This window comes from Saprolegnia parasitica, assembly GCF_000151545.1.
Source record: "Saprolegnia parasitica CBS 223.65 unplaced genomic scaffold supercont2.33, whole genome shotgun sequence".
Taxonomy (NCBI): Eukaryota; Oomycota; class Saprolegniomycetes; order Saprolegniales; family Saprolegniaceae; genus Saprolegnia; species Saprolegnia parasitica.
In genome coordinates, this window is record NW_012156427.1 from 206,569 (window position 1) to 225,977 (window position 19,409).

General features: G+C 59.5%; 6 protein-coding genes across 6 annotated transcripts; 4 read left to right on the top strand and 2 right to left on the bottom strand.

The window, feature by feature from the left end:
- Positions 1 to 602: 602 nt before the first annotated feature.
- Positions 603 to 4,804, bottom strand: SPRG_08110 (hypothetical protein). Its single transcript, XM_012347078.1, has 13 exons — positions 4,250 to 4,804; positions 4,012 to 4,196; positions 3,825 to 3,966; positions 3,640 to 3,772; positions 3,109 to 3,452; positions 2,862 to 3,047; positions 2,683 to 2,813; positions 2,419 to 2,624; positions 2,315 to 2,363; positions 1,770 to 2,262; positions 1,341 to 1,716; positions 1,055 to 1,287; positions 603 to 997 (listed from the first exon to the last, which is right to left on the bottom strand). The coding sequence occupies exons 1-13, from the start codon at positions 4,797 to 4,799 to the stop codon at positions 654 to 656; spliced, it is 3,372 nt and encodes a 1,123-aa protein (XP_012202468.1). The 5' UTR covers positions 4,800 to 4,804; the 3' UTR covers positions 603 to 653.
- A 1,422-nt stretch (positions 4,805 to 6,226) lies between these two features.
- Positions 6,227 to 6,866, top strand: SPRG_08111 (hypothetical protein; the record flags this gene model as incomplete). The annotated part of the gene is made up of 3 exons (XM_012347079.1): positions 6,227 to 6,324; positions 6,375 to 6,426; positions 6,480 to 6,866. 3 exons carry the CDS (start codon positions 6,227 to 6,229, stop codon positions 6,864 to 6,866), a joined length of 537 nt encoding a protein of 178 aa, XP_012202469.1.
- Positions 6,867 to 7,830: 964 nt separating this feature from the next.
- Positions 7,831 to 13,314, top strand: SPRG_08112 (hypothetical protein; the record flags this gene model as incomplete). Its single annotated transcript, XM_012347080.1, has 18 exons — positions 7,831 to 8,188; positions 8,244 to 8,423; positions 8,467 to 8,636; positions 8,695 to 9,066; positions 9,123 to 9,223; positions 9,276 to 9,434; positions 9,494 to 9,885; positions 9,939 to 10,114; positions 10,164 to 10,476; positions 10,539 to 11,132; positions 11,182 to 11,693; positions 11,739 to 11,805; positions 11,858 to 12,096; positions 12,152 to 12,209; positions 12,271 to 12,387; positions 12,438 to 12,588; positions 12,636 to 12,891; positions 12,940 to 13,314. The coding sequence occupies 18 exons, from the start codon at positions 7,831 to 7,833 to the stop codon at positions 13,228 to 13,230; spliced, it is 4,506 nt and encodes a 1,501-aa protein (XP_012202470.1). The 3' UTR covers positions 13,231 to 13,314.
- A 653-nt stretch (positions 13,315 to 13,967) lies between these two features.
- SPRG_08113 (hypothetical protein) lies at positions 13,968 to 14,472 on the top strand. The gene has a single exon (XM_012347081.1). It carries the CDS (start codon positions 13,986 to 13,988, stop codon positions 14,403 to 14,405), a length of 420 nt encoding a protein of 139 aa, XP_012202471.1. The 5' UTR covers positions 13,968 to 13,985; the 3' UTR covers positions 14,406 to 14,472.
- A 438-nt stretch (positions 14,473 to 14,910) lies between these two features.
- SPRG_08114 (hypothetical protein) lies at positions 14,911 to 16,672 on the top strand. Its single transcript, XM_012347082.1, has 7 exons — positions 14,911 to 15,234; positions 15,280 to 15,340; positions 15,385 to 15,576; positions 15,628 to 15,780; positions 15,833 to 15,932; positions 15,977 to 16,431; positions 16,479 to 16,672. The coding sequence occupies exons 1-7, from the start codon at positions 14,921 to 14,923 to the stop codon at positions 16,614 to 16,616; spliced, it is 1,413 nt and encodes a 470-aa protein (XP_012202472.1). The 5' UTR covers positions 14,911 to 14,920; the 3' UTR covers positions 16,617 to 16,672.
- A 104-nt stretch (positions 16,673 to 16,776) lies between these two features.
- Positions 16,777 to 19,113, bottom strand: SPRG_22216 (hypothetical protein; the record flags this gene model as incomplete). Its single annotated transcript, XM_012347146.1, has 13 exons — positions 16,777 to 16,856; positions 16,904 to 17,046; positions 17,092 to 17,166; positions 17,217 to 17,355; positions 17,404 to 17,458; positions 17,501 to 17,535; positions 17,592 to 17,718; positions 17,768 to 18,001; positions 18,044 to 18,262; positions 18,310 to 18,538; positions 18,587 to 18,762; positions 18,821 to 19,036; positions 19,102 to 19,113. The coding sequence occupies 13 exons, from the start codon at positions 19,111 to 19,113 to the stop codon at positions 16,777 to 16,779; spliced, it is 1,740 nt and encodes a 579-aa protein (XP_012202536.1).
- Positions 19,114 to 19,409: the final 296 nt, after the last annotated feature.

The window sequence follows — 19,409 nt, forward strand, 5'->3', positions numbered from 1 at the left end:
CAATCAGCAGCTCGCACAGCGATGAGAACAGCACTCGCATTGCTAGCTGCAAGAGTGCATCGCTGAACGACGTCCACACGCGCCCCACTCGAGATGATTCGAGCACGATGCCAACAACCAACTCTGCGAAATTTCGGGTTGCGCACGAAAATAGCGCCTGCAAACTCGCTCAGACTTGGTTTTGTACGGAACTTGGAGCGGTCGTACTCAAAAACATGAAAGAAGACATGCGCCACAAAAGTACTGTCGTCTTGAGCCTCACACTTTGTCGCTCGCGGCAAGGGCCAACAAAAATGCGGGTGAATTGCACAAGCTCTCGCCATGGATAGCTCGCCACCCGCAACGGCGAGGGCAATCGAAAGGATACATTGGACGTCGCGCCTGTCCTTGCGCCGACGCGAACGAAGAGGCATGCGTACGAGGTGCTGTATACAGCATGCAGCGCCTGTCGACCTCCAGGTGGCTTGCGTTCGCTTCTTTCATCTGCTTGACGCGACCCGCTCATCGCGTCTCCTTGGCCACGCACATGGGCACGTGCGCGCGTCCAACTCCAACCGCTTTGTCCAGCCCACGACGCACGCCGCCTCTACAGGACTCTAGCAGGCGACACTCAAGGCTTCTTCTATTATGCTAAAAAGCCATGTCGGCGCATCTTAGCGCAGGCGGAAGGCGTCCCAGCACTCGAAGTGCACCTTCCCCGATCCGTCGTTGAGCTCGTAAAAGCGGCCGTCAAAACGCCCGGGCACTGCAAGGATCGGGGCTGCGCAGTGGCGGCAGCGCGGCGCCGCACTCGCCTGGTACGCATCCCAGCATTCAAAGTGGACTTGGTCGTCCGAGTTGGCGATTTGGTAAAACCGGCCGTCAAACGTTGCGTTCTTGACAATGCCGAGGCCGCAGTGCTTGCAGCGCTTGGCGATCGTTTCTTGGTACTCGGCCATGCACTCGGCGTGGACCTTCTTGCCCGAGTCGAGCTGAAAGTACTTGCCATCGAACCGACCTATATAAGAACATATTTGTGAATCCATTTTTGCATGTTTTGAAAGAGTGAACGAACCGGGGATCGGCGTGATGGCCATGTGGCAGTGGCCGCAGCTCTCGGCCGTGCGGATGCGGTACGCATCAATGCATTCGGCATGGCACGTCGTGCCGTCTGGCAGCGTAAATAGGCGGCCGGAAAACTGCCCTGGCACCACCTCGATGCGCTGCCCACAGTCGACACAAACCGCCGTGTGCTGCTGGCGGTAGATCTCGGTGCAGGGCTCCTTGCACACGTGGTGCACACCGTCCCTAAGGTAGGTAATTTCGTAAAAACATCTCGAGACACAATCATGTGCTGGTACTTGGCCTCGAACGTCCTGTACGAGCCAGTGAGCGGTTGTTGGCACACGCAGCAGTGCGGAATGTCGTTGTCGGCAATCGGCAAGAGCGCGGCAGGCGTGCTCGTAAAAATCGCGAGCTGAAACGACGTCTCGAACGGCTCGTACGTGGCGGGAATCACCACATAATTGTCGGCGGGCAACGACTCGGGGACCCCGAGGAAGCAGCTGCGGTTCGAGATGAACGTGCCGGTCGCGACCACGTCATGCCCAATGTCGAGCTTGCGCTGGGCCGGCGTTGCACGACCCGACACGATCGGCGCAACAAAGCACGCGTACTCTTTCTGCATGTGCAGTCGGCGCGACGGTTGTTCCAAATGCACCGCGAGCGACGTCGGCGCTACTCCAAAAGGACATTCCGATTCAGATGCAATTCCAATATGCCAACGGTACCTGGCACGAGAAGCTGGTACTGCGGATTGAGATGCACGGCCTTGCGAGCACCGCACGTCGCTGCCGTCCACGCGCCCGACACAATGTGCACCGAGACCACCGGGCCCGTCGCCAGGAGCGGCGCGCCAGACGCGGTCGGAAACTGGTACAAATTCTTCGACTCGAAGAGCGACGAGAAGAAGGCGACGCACGCATCGAGCGGCAGCCACAAGGTAAAGTCCGGGTTGAGCGTATATCCTGCGTCTTGCTTTTGACGCAGCGAGACACGCTTCCACTCGGCCGAGCCTTTGGTCCACGGCACACGCACGGGCACCACGTCCTTGTCGGTATCGCCCCACGTGTTGCGCAGCTGGATAAGGTACTGCGTCGTGCCGTCCACGAGTAGCTCGACGAGGCGGAGCACGCCGTACGTGTGGCCGGCCTTGAGCCCCAATGGCAGCGACGTTTCGGCTTGGTCGTTGCAAAAGCCGAGCAGATTGCCTTGGTGCAGCGACTACCCATAGATCGTGTCGCCCCATTGCATCCAAGAAGTCAAAATGACACACCTGCGTCAGATAGGCGTAGGCGGCCTCGGCGTTGGCGAGTTGCGTCGTCCTAGACGCATACAAAAAAGGGTTGATACTGAAACTCAAAAACAAGCAACGCGTACGAAAGGGTGGTTGGAATGCCGCCCCAGAGGTCTTGGAGACAGTAGACGTCTTGGCCGCCAAGGATCGCGTCGTAGCCGCCATGGAGCTTCGCATACGCCTTCTCGACGAGCATCGACCAAATCTCAAACCGAGACGGCGACCCTGTAAACGACGCAAACACGGGCTTGCCGTACTGCGAGCACGGAATGTAGTCGTCGACAATGACCTACCTCCACGCGCATCGAATCAATCGATCAATCGATCACGCGTCGAGACACTCGTACGAGATAGCTCTTGTGATTGCGCCAGAATCGCACGCAGTAGACGCCTTCGTCGTTGTACTGCTGCTCGAGCGCAAACGCCGACGCGACGTCAGGGTCGCGCTGCGCTGGATCGACGAGGTCGGGCGTCAGCACTAGACAAGTGCGTGTCGTTTCTTTCCATCCAGAGGCCCGCAACGTACTCGGAAAGAGCTGGGCCACGAGCGTCGGCGACGTCGACAGCATCGAGAGCGCACCAAAGAGGTAGCCGTCCGCGAGCCGCCCGGCCTTGCACTCGGCCACGTCGCGCTTGTGCCGGTCAAACACACACACGTGTTGCGCTTGGAACTGCACGGGCACGAGCACCGAGACGCGCGACATGCCATTGCCTAGACCATGTCCACTTGATAATTTGATATTTTTTTGTCCACGAGGAAAAAAAAAGTGTACCGTCCAGGCGATACCCGGACGGCGACCCGACGCCTTGGTACACGAGCGGTTTGTTTTGGTCCAAGAGACTGCGCTGCCAGAGGAGCTCGTACTTTTGGACGCCGTCGACGTACTCGGACATGTGCTGGATCAACGACGTCGTCAGCAGCAGCATGTGCTCGCGCTTCTTGTGCGTGAGGGCGAGCTCGACAGCCTCGGTCGCGCGGAGGAGGAAGCGCGCGTCGATCGACACGTCGCGCTGGTCGCGGATGGTTGCGATCATCGACTCGGCTTCGGCCGCCGACTTGACCGCAATGCCCGACACGAGCTTCTTGTCGTCATCGACCATGGTCACTTCGACGTACCTACGTATCCATGAGATCGTATCCTGTAGATAGATAGATGGATAGATAGATAGATAGATAGATAGATAGATAGATAGATAGATAGATAGATAGATAGATGATAGATAGATATATGATAGATAGATAGATAGATAGATAGATAGATAGATAGATAGATAGATAGATAGATAGATAGATAGATACGTACGCGTTTGTCGAGAAAAAGTCACTGATGCGCTTCCACTTCCACACGATCGCATCGAGCGGCGTCGTGCCAGGAAAGGTGTTGGGCCGCGACGGGTCCCGGTACAAGGACGCGGTGGTTGGCGGAAACTGCGGGTCTATCCAGCGTGTCTCATGTATCTATACGACGATACGAATCCAAATTCGTACCGGTGAACTGGGTCTTGTTTTGGCGGTGCTGCCGCAAGAGCTCGAGCCACTGCGGGCCGTCGGGGGCCGACCGTGACGAGTACCACTGCTCCTCTTCCGAGATGACTTGCATGTTGTGGTGGACCGAGATGTTGGCGTTGACCTACATAATCATCGTTCTCGAGACAGCTCGTTCATGGCCGGCGACCTTGGATGAGTGGTAGTTGTGGGTCACGTCATCCGGGCTCGACCGGTTGCGGTCCATGGTCGCGGAAATCGCTTGGCGCAGGCTCAAACTGTCCATGTCGTGCGCTCTCGTGATCGTCCGGAACGAAATGCCGTCGCCCGTGCCATGCGTGTCGAGGAGCGCGGGCTCGGTCGTCGACGTCTTGACTAGCAAGCGACACCATGTGAGAGAGGTCGACACGGCAGCATGATATCCATACGCGTGAGCCCGGCGAGCTGCGCGGCGGCGAGCGAGGCACCCGGAAAGCTCGTCGTGAACGCGGGCTTGGGCGCGGAGGGCGGCATCGAGGCCACGGCCGCTGCCGACGGTGCAGGACCGCCAAATAGGTCGTCGTCGTCGTCGTCCACCATTGGCGGCGGCACAGCGATAGGCGCCGCGCTCGGCGGCGACGCTTGGCGACGGTACCCACACTCGCCGCAAAACATTTCGGCTGCGTCCACAAACGGCGTCGCGCACTTGACGCATGCCGGCGCGAGCGCTGGCACAACGACCGTTGGGCGGAGCAGCGGCGCGGCGGCCACCGGCGCAGCTGGCGGGGCGGTGTACACGGGCGTTGGGGCCACGTACGCGGGCGCCACGCTGGGCGGCGTCGGAGCAGCGTAGGCGGGCGTCGGGGCCGTGTAGGCAGGCGTCGGGGCAACGGTGGCAGGAGCAGGGGACAGATCGTCCATGTCGCGCGGGGCGCCACACTCGGCGCAGAAGCGCGAGGTCGCGTCGTCGTACCGACTGCCGCACTCGCCACAGAACATCTTGCAGTATGCCAAAGACAGGATCCTCGCCGAATCAGCTGCGCGGCGAGGTATCCGGATGACAAACGCCATGGCGCAAAGCGATTGGCTGTATATCCGGCAAACGAGCGTAAACACGACCACTTATTGGCTGCGTGTCCACGAATCAGGGGCCCGCATATCCGTTCCAGGTCGTATCTTGCCCATCCATCGCGCGCGGTACTTGCAGCGCTCGCCTTGTCCCGGAGCGGGGAGTGTAGGCCTCTGAGCAAGACTTGGAATCGACTCGATACGTCCTAGCTCGCTACTGATCCACGGACGCAACACGGGCGTCCCCTTTGTACAGACTGGAGTACAATCGCAATGTGGAAATGGACCTGCTTCCAGTGGTCTGCGTTGCTTTGTGGAAGCATGCGCTGCTTGGCGATGTTTCTGCAGACGGATGTCTACGGATAACGTAATGGAATTAGAGAACTAGAGTCTCCTCGACGAGGGGAGATTGCTGCTTACATCGGTTGCAGCTCCGAACCGGCACGTGAAGGGATGCAATGGCGCAGTAGAACGTGATGGCTTCACGATAAGACATTCGATTTTGTGCATATGCATGTGCAGTAGCGAGCGCGGTACAGTGTATCGTCCTGGTTTGGTTGATGGCACTGACGTCGGCGACGGCTTGGCGGACGCGCGAGAGCATCTGCTAGTCCTCCTACCGGTACCTCCGACCGTTTAGTTATCGAGCCCACTGTGAAGAATTGATGATCGATGATGACACGTGTCCAAATGCGCAAGCATGCCAGCTACGCGAGCCATAGAACCCACCGGACGTGCAAAAAGTGGCTAAATATGGTTATATATGGCATACGCCATTATTAAAACTTTTGTGGCCGGTAACGTTTGCTATAGGCTTCCAACGTCAGCATGATATAGCTTTCGGAGCTCCCCAAAGTGTCCTCTATCGTCATGCCAAGTTTGAGCGATTTCATTTTCAAGTCTGTTTTTGACCTCCGAGTGCCCTGCTGCGGCGACTGGCTGCTCGACATGTTATCGGATTGGTTAAAAAGAAAAGAAATATGGCTAATCGAAGTCGTTCAAATGCGATTCACGCGAGCTGTGGCAGTCATGGTCGGCATGGAGCGCACATCCTGGCGACTCGTTTTGGCAACTTGTCCGTCCGTGTCGGTCATCCTGTCGACAAAGCAGGTATGAAATCTTCATTTTCTGAATGTTGTCAATTGCTCGTCGGCTTGTCTTGGGCTACTAAACCCAGGATGTGGTGTGTCCGTTGTGTCGTTTGCGAGCACAATAACATTCACACGGTCGCCAAAATACGCATCTCAATTGAAGTTTTGACATTTCAGTATGCCATTTGCGAATTTGCCATGTACCAATGCAGTGCTTGGTGCTTGGTGACCGAAGCCCTGCTGCCAACGTCGCTTGTGAGCGCACCGATGGCGCATCACATACAAGGCCACCTCTCGGTGCGCTTCCAGCCCGAGAGCTACCAAGTCACCCGCAGGTACTTTACCCTCAAACAACACGCTCTCTCGTACGACGAGACGGTCGACCGCTCGGACGCGTCAACATTCCAGTCTCCAGCATCACCGCCGTGCGCCTCGGTTTGACGTCGTTCGAGATGAAAGTCATGACAGTACACCATGGTACAGTCCAGCTCCGGCCAGCGTCGTCGACCAATTGGGGGAGGCGCTGTGCAATGTTGTGCCCCTGCGCTGCGTCGACTTCGCCTTGCGCGACTGCTTTCTTCTCTTCGACCACATTGACGTTCCGCTCTTGCTGCTCCCGGACGACACAGTCGGTGACGCCGTCGACGTCATCTTGCACGCCTATCATAGCCGCCCCGACGCTCCGCCGCGGACCGAGTCCAACGCGAGCAGTTATGTGCTGCGTATGACGGACAATGACGTGAGCTTGGCCGACCGACGGCGCATGCTATGTACATACGAGCACGTCCACTACTGCTTGGCAACGTCGCAGCCCCTCCGCGTCACCGTAACGCTTGCTACCGACGACGTGCTAGCGCGTGACGAGACCTTTCTCAATCCGTATACCCGTTCCGTGTGCGAGCAGTAGTGGACACTCCGTCCACATGGCTTTGTGTATATTAAAATCCTCTCGCATGACAATAATGTCTGTCGTTTGAAAGGTGGAGGCCAGCTAGGGTGATGTGAGATGCCGTCACACGACGGGGTTTAAAGGTGCCCCCATGAGAAGCGTTCTCGTGGTGGCAGCGACCACGTCGACGTATGTAACCAAGGGATATTTCTGGCCTTGACATCACCATCACAAGGGACCGCGATCGCCGCGCAATGTATTTCCAGTCCGGGGGATACTTGTGTGCATTCTATGTGGGCGCGCATGCTTTGCTCTTCCAGTCGAGACCCCACGAACCAAAGCCTCCTGCAGGAGGAAACGACCCATTCAAATCTCAAGGCGACAGCGCCGTGCCTGTCTAGTGGTGCACGGTCATAGCCAGCGCTGCAAATGGCCATGCTCAAGATTCCCTATCGCGGAGATGAGGCCAAGTCTAGAGCGTCGCCTCCAATTGATCCTTGCAGCGACCTCTGTACCTTCTTTGGTTAACGACCTTGGACGATATTACGCGAGCTACAGTGTACGACTCCAGCCACGTTTTGAACTCTTCTTACGCATGGTTGCATCACGAGCAGTCCAAAATCATCAGGTTGAGTTATGGTGATCCTGCCACTGCACTCTAGCAAGGAATGCCCTTGACCAAAGGTAGGTCTACTTGTCACCACGAAGATGGATGCATGATACATCTATATTGTGGTCAATAGTGTCTGCGCTATCAACGACGATGTCATGCGCTTGGACGACGTTCTTGTGGCGGCGCCGGTCCAGCACAAGAAAAAGCCCACGCTGCGCAAACAGGCCACGTGCGTCAATTTTCAGCCAATCGGCAGCACGCGTGCAGAAACGAGCCAATCAGACGTCGGCTGCTAGCCCAACGGTGATTGGCCAAAATGCCAGGTGGCAAAGATTTCCGGTCGGCGACCCCAATTCCATTTTTCGCACCATGAGCAGCAGCACGAAGGAGATCCCGTGCAAGGACTACATCGTCCAGGTCGGCCATGGCCTCCTAGCCTCCGTACCCGCGCAGCTCAAGACGCTCCTGCCCAAGGTCGGCAGCTACATGGTCATCTCCGACTCGAACGTCGCGCCGCTCTATGCGAAGACGCTCCTTGCCGGCTTTACCGACCGCGTCGAGCTCTACGTCATTCCCGCCGGCGAGGCCAGCAAGTGCCGCCGCATGAAGCAGACCATTGAAGACTATATGCTCGCCAAGCGCTTCCACCGCGACTGCTGCGTCGTCGCACTTGGAGGCGGCGTCGTCGGCGACCTCGCGGGCTACGTGGCCGCCACCTACATGCGCGGTATGGACCATTTCGCCTCGATGCAAGCCTGGCATACCCATCATGCTCCATGTAGGCGTACCCTTTGTTCAGATCCCGACGTCGCTGCTTGCCTGCGTCGACTCGTCCATTGGCGGCAAGACGGGCATCGACGTTGAAGCGGGCAAGAACCTTATCGGCGCCTTCCACCAGCCCAAGCGCGTTTTTGTCGACCTCTCGCTCCTCGCAACGCTCCCGAAACGCGAACTCATCAACGGTACAAGTCGCCTCCTTGTCATTCGCTCATGGACATGCGGAAGGGATGGCCGAGATCATCAAGGCCGGCGCGATCTACAGCGAGCCCCTCTTCTCGCTTCTCGAAACCAACGTCGACGCGATCCTTTCGCTGCAGAAGGACGTTGTGCTCGACGTGGTCGCGCAGTCGATCGCGGTCAAGACAACGGTCGTCAACCTCGACGTGTCCGAGCAGGTAGCTCGTCATTCTTCCTCCACCGATCATGGCGTGTAGCTAAGGACGCCACTGCTAGGGCATCCGCGCGATCCTCAACTTTGGCCACAGCATTGGCCATGGCATCGAAGCCATCATGCAGCCCGAGCTCCTCCACGGCGAGTGCGTTGCGATCGGCATGGTCAAGGAAGCCGAAATTGCGCGGGGTATGGGGCTCTGCTCGTCCGCGACCGTCGGGCGCCTCCTCCGCTGCATCAAGGCGTTTGGCTTGCCCGTGCGCGTGCCGGCGCGGTCGCCGTCCCACGTTGTGCTCACCAACATGGAAGTCGACAAGAAAAACTCGGGCGCACTCAAGAAGCTCGTGCTGCTCACGTCCATTGGCGCCGTGCACTCGAACCCCTACACGGTCGCCGTCGACGATGCGCGCATTCTGCATGTGCTCGAGCCGCAGGTACTTGCATCTGCGTCGGTGGATCGTTGTCTCTCATGTCGCATCTCGGCGAATAGGTCATGGTGCAGCCGACGGGACCGCTGCAGGGCTCGGTTCACGTGCCAGGCTCCAAGTCGATCTCAAACCGCGTCTTGTTGCTCGCCGCGCTTGGCAGAGGGTACCAAGTCGGCATGGGTTCGAGCCTTGATAAACACATTCTTTTTATGTAGGACGTGTCGCATCTCGGGCTTGCTGCACTCGGACGATACGCAAGTCATGATGGACGTGCTGCAGTACCTTGGCTGCGGCTTTGCGTGGGAAGACGACGGCAACGTGCTCGTTGTGCACGGCACGGGCGGTGTCTTCCCCAAGACAATCCCATCCCACTGGTATCGACTTCGATCCTCTCGTGCCTCGACTTTTTTCTGATTTTTGATATCCTTTGTAGGTACCTCAGCAACGCGGGCACGGCCGCGCGCTTCCTCACGTCCGTCGCGACGTTCTGCGGCGCTGAAATCACGCTGACGGGCAACCATCGCATGCAGGAGCGGCCGATCGCCGACTTGGTCGACGCGCTTAACGCGAACGGCTGCAAGATTACGTATGAAAAGACGGTCGGATGCCCGCCGCTGCGCATCCAACCGACAGGGCTGCCTGGTGGCTCGATGCGCATGCAAGGCAAGGTCAGCAGCCAGTACGTCTCGTCCGTCTTGCTCAGTGCACCGTACGCCTCGGCGCCGCTCGACTTGCTCCTCGAAGAAGACGCGCCGACGTCACTGCCGTACATTCTCATGACGACGCAGCTCATGGCCGACTTTGGCGTTCATGTCCAGCAGACGGGTATTTTTCATTACGCTTGAGAGACATGCTTAACACGACAATCCTCTTGGTAGGCGCCAACCGCTTCTCGGTGCCCCGGGGTGTCTACACCAACCCGGCCACATACCACGTCGAGGTTGACGCGAGCTCGGCCACGTACCCGTTGGCCCTCGCGGCGATCACGGGTGGGCGCGTCACCGTCCCTGGCCTCGGCTCGACGTCGACGCAGGGCGACGCAGCCGTCCACACGGTACACGGCGCTTTAGAGCGTCAAAACAACTCGTCTTACATCCCATTAGGTGCTGCGAGCGATGGGCTGCACGACCGGCCAAGACGCGCACTCGACGTGGGTGCAGGGCCCGGCGTTCGGGACCTTGACGGCTGTGAACGTCGATATGATGACCATGACGGACGCGTTTATGACGGTCGCCGTCGTCGCGGCGGCGGCAAATGGCAAGACGACGATCACCGGCATCGCCAACCAGCGTGTGAAAGAGTGCAACCGGATCCAAGTCATGGTCACGGAGCTGGCCAAGTGCGGCGTTCTCTGCGGCGAACTGCCCGACGGCCTCTGGATTCAAGGTCTCGGCGCCAAGGCCCCCCATTTTCCCCGTACGTGCTCTCCTCCTATCGCAACGTGGGATCTGGATGTATATTGATATATTGATACATAGAAACACTGGCCAAGATTGCGTGCCACAACGACCACCGCATCGCCATGTCGTTTGCGGTCCTCGGTGCGGTCTGGCCTCACATTGTCATCACGGACAAGGAGTGCACGGACAAGACGTTCCCGTCGTTCTGGGACGAGTGTGCGTCGAGCCTCGCCATGTCCCTGACGTCGCCGACCTCGGGCAGGACGTCCTCAACCACCAGCGCGCTGCCCCGCTACGTGTTTCTCGTTGGCATGCGCGGCGCGGGCAAGACGTCCCTCGGCAAGTCGGCGGCATTGACCTTTGGCCTCGACTGGATCGACATGGACGACTACCTCGAGAAGAACGTGTTTCAAACGACCGTCAAGGACTATGTGGCCGTCCACGGCTGGGACGCGTTCCGTGCCGCCGAAGTTGCCTGCCTCGAGACGTGGATGACGAGCGCCCCGTCATCGAGTGGGCCAACCACGATCATTTCATGCGGCGGCGGCCTCGTTGAGTCGCCGGCGGCCGTCGGGATGCTTCAAGCCTACCCGCTCGTGGTCCACGTCGAGCGAGCGATTGCGGACATTGTGGCCTACTTGGAGACGGACGCGGCTCGGCCGGCGTACGGCGGTACCCTGCCTCGTTCATGTCTCGGAAATCTCATGAAAACGAATGGTAGAATCAGTGCTCGATGTGTGGACCCGTCGGCAGCCGTTGTTCGCTGCGGCGAGCCAGTACCACTTTACCGTCTCGGCCGGCGATGTCGACTTTGCGCGCATTAGCGCGGACTTTGGACGCTTTCTCGCCGTCGTGTTGCGCCGGTTCGATGTCGCGAAGTTGACGCGCATCCCCGACTCGTATTTCTTGAGTCTCACGTCCCCGAACTTGCACGCGGTCACCAAAGCGGAATTGGACGTGCTTGCGACCGGAGTGCACGCGCTTGAGCTTCGCGTCGACCTCCTCGCGTCCACAGAACCCGCGTTTGTCGCTGACCAAGTCGCCCGCCTCCGGTCGCTCTCGCCGCTACCGATCATCTACACGGTGCGGTCGCTCAACCAGGGTGGCGCGTACCCGGATGCCCCAGGGCCCATCTTTGATCTACTTCGGCTCGGCCTGCGTCTGGGCTGCGAGGTCGTCGACATGGAGTGCTGCTGGGAGAGCGCGCTGCAGGCGAGCCTCCTCGAGGCCAAGGTATTGGATCCAGCGATTGCGATGCTGGATACTAAACCCTTCTAGGGCGGATCGGCGGTTCTCGCTTCGTACCACGCGATTCAAGAGCGCTCGACCAAGGAGAAGACTGCTGGTACCCTCGACATGCCCCATGCACGAGATCTCTCACATCAAGATATTTGCAGAGCTTTTTGATCTATGCGCGTGGCAAGGCCAGGTCGACATTGCCAAGGTCGTCCTCAAGGCGTACGACATTTCGGACGCGTACATGATCCACCAAGTGCTCGCCGAGTGCAAAGCGCGCTGGCCGTTCCACATGCCGACGATTGCCGTGTGCACCACGCCGTCGGGGTCGCTTAGCCGCGTGCTGAACCGGACGCTGACGCCGGTGACGCACCCTGCGCTGCCCGCGGCCGCCGCGCCCGTACGCTCTCTACTGCGAGACATCGTTGCTTGACTCTTTCTCATGGTGGGTGTAGGGTCAGCTCTCGGTCGCGGAGATCGAGACGCTCCGCAAGACGCTGGGCATGACGCCAGGTAGTGTCGCGTAGCGAGGATAAGCCACCTTCTAATACGGGCATGTTGTATCTTGGACTAGGCTTGAGCTTCTACTTGTTTGGGAGTCCGATCGCGCACTCGCCGTCGCCGGCCATGCACAACGCTGCCTTTGCGGCCCTCCAGCTGCCGCACACGTACGCTCTCTTCGAGTCGACGGGTACGCCGCCGCTGCATTTGATGTCCTTGCCAGCGTGTCTTCTTCTGTAGACATCAGCGTCTACAAGAGAGTCCTCAACGACCCGAACTTCGGCGGCGCATCGGTGACGATCCCGCACAAAGTTGACATCATTCCGTATCTGCAGAAGCTGAGTCCGGCGGCCTCGGCCATTGGCGCTGTCAACACCCTCGTCCCGAACCCGTACGTCGAGACCTTGGTCTGTGAAAATGCCAAGAAGAATCTGGTAGCGTGACCAAGAGCATGGAAGGCGACAACACCGACTGGCTGGGCATCTACCGGCCGATCGCGCGCCGCCTCTCGCCCACTGCGAATGGCGGCAACGCACTGGTGATTGGCGCCGGTGGCACCGCCATGGCGGCGTGCTATGCCATGCAGCAGCTCGGTCTGCACGTGTTCGTCTACAACCGTACGCTGGCCAAGGCGACCGAGGTCGCCGCGCGCTTTCAGAGCACGGCCTTGCCGACGCTCGAGGCCGCGCCGACGGTACGATGCGGATCGAAGCGAACGAGACGCCAATTGTACGTGTCGTAGATGCACGTGGTTGTCGGTACGATTCCCGCCAGTGCGGGCTTCACCTTGCCTCCCGCTCTGCTCCACAAAGCACTGATCGTGATGGACGCCGCATACAAGCCCGCGATCACACCGATGCTCGCGCACGCGAGTCGCCATGGCTGCGTGTGCATCCAGGGCTACGAAATGCTCGTGGAGCAAGGCCTTGAGCAGTCCAAGCGCTGGACAGGCGCCAGCGTCCCGATTGACGTACTCGCCACTGTCGTAAAGGCGCGCTTGGACCCGACCGAGATCCTGCCTGGCGGCCTCTAAACACCCGTCGAGACGACGAACAGTGCAGACGCCGCATTGCGACAATTACGTCAGATAATAATGCAAGCAACTGCTGGTCTCGAAGCCTCGCCCTCGAGTGCATTTCTTGACTGTACGATCTTGTAGGAAAGAGTGATGGTCATGGAGCGGAATGCGTGCTATAAGATGCTGTGTGTTGTTGCCATGTCTCCTGCGGGTGCCCACCACACGTAGCTGGTCCGTAGTACTTCCAGGGCCATAATGGTACTTTTAACTAGTTACTCTTCTCCCCTTTTCTTCTCGGTTTCTACGCCAAGTCGTACGCTGTCTCAAAACGTCGAAACATCCCACACGTTGCCGAGGATTCGCTCGCACGAGCTTTTCGTCCGCGCTGGTCGGCAGTTCGAATCCCGACATGGCCGTCCTTTTACCAAGCATGCTGTGTAGTTACGAAGGGTTGTCTCGGTATGTAGTTGAAGTTGAAGAGCGGCGTTTCGCAGCTACCGTACTAGTACGGCGCATATACCGTGGGTGGGTCACTCCTTCGCAAGCCGTCGCCGTCGTGCTTGCTCTTGGTAGCCTTTTGCGAGGACAAGGTCGCCGCAGTTCTCGGTCTCTGTCTTGTGGATCGAGGTGGCTACCGTTCCGGGCGCAGTGGAGGCCGCCATTTGAACCAATCCGACGCCGTTGAACCAGCTGTCTGCGCGCGGATTGGCCAAAATACTTCGGTTTGGCCCGAGAGGTTGCGGCCTATTTTTGCGAAATCTTTGGCTTGGATGGACGCTCCTTGCATGGACGATGCGCCGGCCGCCCAGCCATGGAGCTTCGTGTCGATGAACATGAGCCTCCTGCCCATCGCGCGACCGCTGCCCGTGCATACCGCGAGCCCGCGAAGGGCCTCGGACAAGCCGTGCACGCCGAGCCACCAGTCGGTCGACAAGGCCGTGAGCATCAGCCCGCGGCGCCAGGCCGGCCATGCGTCGCAGAGCCTGCGTGAGCGTGTGCTGCGCCGCGACAAGGTGCGCAAGCGCGACGCCGTCGACGAGACCATGGACGGCAGCGAAAGCGACGTCGCGGCGCCGCCCGTCGTCCGCGTCAAGCGCATCCTCGAGATCCTCGACGAAGACCGCAGCGTCCAAGACGACGTTATGCACGCCGTGTCGCCGCGCAGCGCCAAGAAGGTGCGGCTCACGTAACCTCTTAGCTTTCTAGTCTCCTTATTCTATGCCACCAATGCCATTGGTCTATGCACTGTGTACGACGATACTACTACATGCCCCGTCAATGGGTTTCGGAACCAGCGTCGTGCGATGCAGCACCAGCGCGCAAGCGACTTGGCATCGTGCGATCTCCATACAAGATACGCCGCTGCATCGAGCCGCTCGTGGCCGCGCCGTCGAGACTTTGCGGTGGCTTTTTTCTCAGACGGTTCAACGCACTCGCTTGGCTACCGCTTTGGCACCAGCTGCCTTGAAGCCGACGTCCCACTGCAGCATCCCACGCCGCAGTAGCTAGAGGTAGTACCGGTAGTACTGTAGTGGCTGTGTACAGTACACATACTGTCGACGCGACGAAATGCAAGTCCCATCTGCCTCGTCAAGAATTGGTTGCGATCGATGCGGCCACTAGTACAGTCAGCCGTCGACGGGTAACGCGACTACATCCTGCTGCGACGAGCGAGGTACCTATTTTCGGATAAAACGCACGTAGCATGGTGGAGCTCACGCGGGCGCAGCAGCTCCTCGCGGCCAAGTCGCTGGCCGTCAAGCGTGAAAAGCAGGCGGCGACCGCCTCCAAGCAGCAGCTCGACGACGCGCGGCGCATCGAGATCTCGCGGAAGCGCGACCTGGCCCTCGAGCACAAGCGATCGCATGGCACCAAAGTACTCGCGCACTACGTCGAGCGCAACCTCGCAGCGTTTGCGATGCGGGAGCCGCCGCGGGCCAAGCTCAAAGACGCCGCGCCGGGCCGACGCCAGCCCGAGCGGTCGCAGTCGAGTCCGGCGCCAGCAACCATCGACCAGCGGTCGATGCTTTCGCGACATCGCTCTCGAGCTCAATTCTAGCGTAGGCGCGAGCCAGATGTGCACCACCGGCCACCGCGCCAGCAGCCGCCCAACGCATGGGCCAAAGTCTGTACTTGACCACTTCACGCATCGTGTCGATGCGTTGCTAGATGTACGCGCTGGAGCAAGTCGAGGTGCAGGCCGAGGAGCAGCGGCGGCGGCAAGTGGCTCTGGCGAAGCGCGCCGATCTGAAGCGAGCGCTTGACGCGCAGCAGAGCAGCAAGCTGCACCAAGTCGCCGCCGCCAAGTCGGTCGAGCACGCTCACTTTGAGCAGCAGCAGCGCGACTTGGCGGCCTACGAGGTCGCTCCGCCGGTTGAAATCCAGCCAACTCACCTTCGATATCTCGCATAGCTGCTCCAACAACAAAAGCAAATTGAAAAGGAAAGAAAGCAGCTGCAAGACAACGCCGACGTCCAGCGCATGGCAGACGAGGCACGGCAGCGCAAGGCGCGGCAGCGCAACGCAGAGATCCAGGCCGAGCTCGACGACGTCGCGCGCACCAAGGTTCGCATCGTAACCGAGTGGGCTTTTTCAACGCCTTGCGGCTGCCGACTAGGCGGCGCTCGAGCAAGACCGGCTGCGACGCGAGCACGAGAAGCTTCTCAAGGCCAAGGAGGTCGAGCGCGTGAAGCTCGAAAACCAAAGGCTCCTCGACGGTACGACATTGGCTAGACCATGTAGTTACCCTACCCCTTTCTAGAAAAACGCAAGGCGGTGCTGGCGGACCAAGACCTCGACCGACTCGTGCACAAGCGGTACATGGAGCGCCTCGCCGAACAGGAGCGGCAGCGCGTCGAGGCGCTCGAGCGCACGTACGCCCGCCAAGAGAAGCGCGTCAACATGGCCCTTCTCAACGTCGTCTCGGAGGCGGAGAAGGCGCGGATCGACGAAGAGCGCGCGAATCGCGTGCAAGCTGACGTTGACGCGCGCAAGGCCGCGATGGAAGCGGCCAAGAAAGCCCGCCAAGAAGAGAGCAACCAGCGCCAGCGCGACGCGCTCGAGAAGCAGCACGCCGACCGCGTCTTGGCCATGAAGCGAGAAAAAGAGTCGAGTCTGCAAGCCGAGAAGGCGTGGATCCAGGATACGTTGGCGGCCGAAGTCCACGCACGGGCCAAGCAAGCGGCCAAGCACGCCCAAGACAAGGCGTACCGCGAGGTACGAAGCAAACGCGTCTTTTCTGCGGCAATGGATTATGGCTGTAGCAATTGGCCCAGCAAATGCGCTCCGAGCAGCGCAAGCGTGAGACGACCGACAAGTGGGCCATGGACGCGACCGAGATGATCCTGAACGCCGACCGACTGCGCAAGGCCGGCGTGCCCGTCCCATCCACGACCCATTGATGCCGACATATCTAATTTATCGAGTCCATTCTTGTCCTCGTGCGCTCGGAAAGGAGGCTACGACACTTGTACATGATCGAAGTTGAGTTTGAGTTTGAGAAAAACGATACATCAACATCCAACCGAGCGCGTTAGGCACATTGAGATTGAGATAAAATCGTTAAAACAGCCGTGCATCGAGACGAGACGGCATCGACGACCGAGACTGGGCGTGGATGCTCTCGGCTTGCGCAATGAGCTCTACGCACATTCTGTCATTTTTTCGTGGCCGTAAAGACCGCATGGACCTGCAATGTCGGCGTCGCGAACGTGCTGCAGCAGCAGAAATTGCGCTTTCCCATACCGGAGGCTATCAAACACGAGCACGGACGAGACGTCCATGCCAAAGCCCCGTCGCCGGCGCTCGTCGCGGTCCTTCTCCCACGCCGCCCTAGTCCATCATAATTGTAGACAAGTTGTCCACATGGAGACGGACCGTAGCTGCTCGCGGCGATTCAAAAACTCGTGCCGCTTGGTCGAGAGGAGCGCCTTGAGCAAACTCACTTTCAAGCTGTCCACAACAAAATGCATGAGAGTGGAGACGCGAGGTCGTCGACGCACGCGAGGGGAACGCGAGCTGCATGCTGCGTGGCCTTTTGCGCTTCGTCCTCTGGCGACATGACGACGTTCAACACACTCAAGTGCCCGAGCAGCTTGACGGCATGGACCACTTTCTTCGTGCCGGCACTCGACGGGGGCCCTACGAAAATCGTCGGCAATCCTCTCGCGACTTCTCAACTTGCGGCACCGCATGCACTATGGCGCCCCGACAGGTTGCTTCGGCGGTGATGGTCCACATGCCCCTACGCGTGATGGGGAAAGGGCGATGGTGTTGCTGCGGCTACCGGTCCCGGCGACTTTTCGCGCGACTCGGACGCTGCTATTAGAGGAGACACCACATGCATACTCAATGTGTACTACTGACGGGGACCATACCGTGGAGCTTCTTCTCGACCTTGTTCCAAAGGAGCAAAAGCAGCTTGATGCGGGCGTCGGTGATGACGGCCCAGCTGCGCCACATGGCCTGGAACTGCCGCACCGATTGCCGGTACTTGAACATGGCCTACATTCCATCGTGGATCGACGGATGCAAATGGACAAGGTAAACGAACGCGTCGGAACTTGGCGTCATGGCACTCGCGTAGACTCGTGATGAGGACGACGACGGCGCGGCGCTTGCAGTGATTCCGGTACGTGCCGATGCGGCTGAGGATGAAGCGCTGGATCCGCACCACCGCCTCGGCAGCATGCGACATGGACATGGCGTGTGTTTTGGCGCGCCAGAACGCTTGAATCTTCCGGCATGCGTGCACCATCTGGGCCATCTTGATCGAGGGCTCGATCGCCTACCCACGTCGCTTCACTACCTGGCAGGTTGCATAGGTTACCTTGAAGCGCTCGCGCAGCTTGGAAGCGGCGAGAGCAACCAAGACACTGACCAAGACACGCTTGGCGCGGGCATGCCGGAGGTGGTTGGCCTTTTCCTGGCGCCGTCGCGCGCCCCAGCGATCGACGCTGCGCTCGGTCGCTTGCCGCATCGTCTCTTGGTGCTGGAAGTATCGCGCCACCTGTGCTTTGCGCCGCAGTTGCAGCGTTTCGCTGCGCTCCTAGATGTCGTCCAGTGGACAACTTGTCGTAGATCACAGCGACCAACCACGCGGGCCTCGGGCGGCACAGGCGTCACGACCAGCTGCTTGTTGGTGGTGACGCGGTCGCATGCTCGGTGCTTGCGCGCAGCCGCCTCGACGTCGGCGAGGGCCTCTGGCGCCAGCATAAGCTGCACGATCCGAGCCGAGAGCGTCGACGTGCGCGAGGCTTTGATCGTTGTGCGCATGCGGAAGCGACTGGTCTCGGTCTCGTACCGCTTGGGCTCCACTTCCGGTCTACGCTGCGGCCTCCGTCAAGCGTTCGAGTTGACGTTGAGGAGTTACGCGGTCGGTACAAGTGGCGGGGTTCGACTCGTCCTCGGCGACAGCAACAAATGCGGCAAATACCGTAGCTGCGTCTTTGGCTGGAGCTTCACTGGTCGACACGGCTGCCGTGGCAGTGCATAGTGGCGTGGTGGAGATGGCGATGCTGGCGTCACCTCTTGGTTGCTTCGCGCCACCTACCCATGGGAAAATGACGAACCGAGTCGTTTAGCAACGACGTCGTTGTCAAGGTACGAGGTCGCGGTGACGAAAGACGAGCCAGGCCTCGAGCGGCGACGTGGCGTCCAGCGTTGTCGCTTCCCCAACGCGCACGTCGGGGGCCTTGACGCTCACGGCCGCCCGCGGCGTCGACCGAAGCAGCTCGGGAAAACACGCCTTGTCGACATTCGCCGCGTGCTGCTCATTGAGGGCGCGTAGGTGGTAGCCATCGCGAATGCTAAAGGTCGCGTCCTACACAAAGTGTTGGGTGACGATGACGATGATGCGTAGCAAGGCGGCCCCGCCGAGACGAGTACCTCGGCGGGCATGCGTCTCCCGTTTCCAGCGAAACGGCGCCGTGACCCCAACCCTACCCTACCCCTACAAAATGCTCGACCGAGTCGCATCGCAGAAGCCACTGGGCAAGAGAGATCGAGCGCGTAGGACTAAATGGCGACGAGGCGATTGCATCTCAAGGTCTCCGAGTACCTTCTCGACTGTAGCCATATGTGACAAACAAGCGCAATTTTAAAAAAAATGCCATGTTCCCTTGTCTACCACCGACGACGGACGGGATGGGCCACAGACGCTTACCAGCGATGCGGCACTGCGACATCAAGCAAGT